Below are 2284 nucleotides of genomic sequence, written 5' to 3' on the forward strand. Positions count from 1 at the left end.
ACAATCGTCATCCACAGAAAGAGAATTTCAATTTCTTCACCACACAACCATCATCCTCTTGTCTTCGTCATCGCTTTGATAAAAAATAAAGGGATGTATTTATTAAATTAGAAAGACTATTCCTGCTCAAGTCCCAAGCTGTAGAAAATTTGGCAGTCTTGGGCTTGATCATATATCCTCTTTTGTTTCTTAATTGGGAGCAACTATTCCACGTGCTGTTTTTATAGCAGCTTCCAACATATGAGGCAAAAGCACAATATATATCAGTGCTCCATTCAGTCAAGAGTTTGTTGAATTGAAAGTTTGGGTTGTTATGGATTACTCCATTCCAATCCATGTTGATCGTGAGTGGAGAGTGGTCAGGTGGGAGTTTGACTTCAGCAGTGTTGTGTTTGGCGGATGATTCGTTCCATTTCTTGTACAAGAGGGAGAGTTCAGATTTGCACATTATGCATTCGGAGAAGACATGTTCCCAAGTTGCTTTTTTGTTACATACATGGCAGGAAGGGTACTTCTTGTTGAGTTTGTTGCCTCTGGGAGCTAATATTTGAGTGTGGTGTAGCTGAGCGAATAGCATTCGTTGATGGAAGTGGTTGAGTTTGTGGTTGTTCCAAAAGGAAGTAGTAATAGGATGCCATGAGTTGGCAAGATCTAGTTTTCCCATACTGGATGGCTTGATGGATTCTTTGGATCTATAATGAAATAGAAGCTCTGTTCTGGGGCATACTACATTGCCATATTGATTAACGAATTGGTAGGTATTATCTATTGTTTGGAGTGACCAATTAAGGGAGGATACGGTTTCTTTTACAGTATTCCAGAAAGGATCGTTAAGTTGGTGATTCCATGCTGCTAACGCAATATTGCTTGTGATGGTGGATGTAGAGTTGAACATTCTTAAAGCGGTGCACACTGGTTCAATCGTGTAGAGATAAGAGGGCATGGTGAGTCCTAATCCACCTTCAGCTTTGGAGCCGTAAATGACTGTTTTAGAGGTCATGTTGTCTAGGCCAACTGAGGTTCTAAGGTGTTCTGCGACTAGGACGTCCAGGCGTTGAAGGTCTTTCAGGTTGGCACCACCAAATCCACAAGAGTATCTTGGAAGTGACACTATTTTGGACATTGTGGTTGTGGTAATGGTGTTCAGTTTGAGGTTTTTAGATTTCTTATTCGCCAAGCGTTCTTCAGCTTTAGGGAGGAGTTCATCTGATGTCCATGTTGGGAGGCCCTTTTCAAGTTTACAAGTTCCTCCTAAGTAATCGACAGATTCTTCAGAGACAAATTTAACATCCTTAAACTCTAGTTTGCAGGGTGAAAGAGTGGCATGTTTGGTGACAGCAAATAGTGAACATTTGAGGAGTGCAAGGGCTAACCCTAGATGTTCAAGTTCCTTGTTAAGGAGTTTAAGAGCACTCAGCATCTCTTTTTTAGAGTTGGCTACTAACAATATGTCATCAGCATAAAGTAGCAGCTTGAGTTTGATGTTAAATACATCAATACCATTATGCTCAGAGCAAATGTTGGTGCAGGAATTGATGTACACATTGAAAAGTGCAGGACTAATGGGGTCACCTTGTGGTACACCAACTTTTGATTGGAATGGGCTTGAGCAGTGTCCATTAATGAGCACCTTAATAACACCATTGGATAACATGTTTGCAATGAGGTTGGTGAAGGTTTCGTGAAACCCTAACTTCTTCAATATATTCACGAGTCTACCATGAATTACTGATCCGTAGGCGTTTTTGATATCGAGTGCCATGGTGAAAATTGGTTGCTTATGTTGTATCTTAAATGCCAGAGCAGTTCTAAGGGTGATGAGGTGATCAATGGTACCACCTTTCTTCATAAATCCACGTTGTGAAGGGTGGATAATATTGGCCTGTTCTAGGATACTCATGAACTGTTGGTTAATAATTGTTGAGAACAGTCTGTATAGGACTGATAGAACTACAATAGGCCTGAAGTCACTAAGGGAGGTTGGCTGGTTGATTTTGGGAAGGGGTAATAGTATACCAACTCCCAGTTCTTTGGGGACACTTTGAGAGTGTATGGTGTCATTTATGGCATTGGCTAGGACTTGCAGGGAACTTTTGTCTAGTGTGTTCTTATCGAAGTTTACTGAGATAAAGTAGTGTTTCTTGAAAACAACAATTGAATAAACTAATAATAGAAAGTATGCTCAAAAAAATTGTCATACTATGGTCGCTAAGAAGCCTCAAGATATTGACTCCTCTTCATCTGATGAAGATCTCCCAGCAGTTGAAGTAGAATACCCCACAAC

At 40.5% G+C, this 2284-nt stretch overlaps 1 protein-coding gene across 1 annotated transcript; it reads right to left on the minus strand.

Moving 5' to 3' along the window:
* Positions 1-67: 67 nt before the first annotated feature.
* Positions 68-1420, minus strand: NAEGRDRAFT_54794 (uncharacterized protein; the record flags this gene model as incomplete). The annotated part of the gene is made up of 1 exon (XM_002668392.1): positions 68-1420. The coding sequence occupies one exon, from the start codon at positions 1418-1420 to the stop codon at positions 68-70; it is 1353 nt and encodes a 450-aa protein (XP_002668438.1).
* Positions 1421-2284: the final 864 nt, after the last annotated feature.

This window comes from Naegleria gruberi (genome assembly GCF_000004985.1).
Source record: "Naegleria gruberi genomic scaffold NAEGRscaffold_244, whole genome shotgun sequence".
Taxonomy (NCBI): Eukaryota; Heterolobosea; class Eutetramitea; order Acrasida; family Naegleriidae; genus Naegleria; species Naegleria gruberi.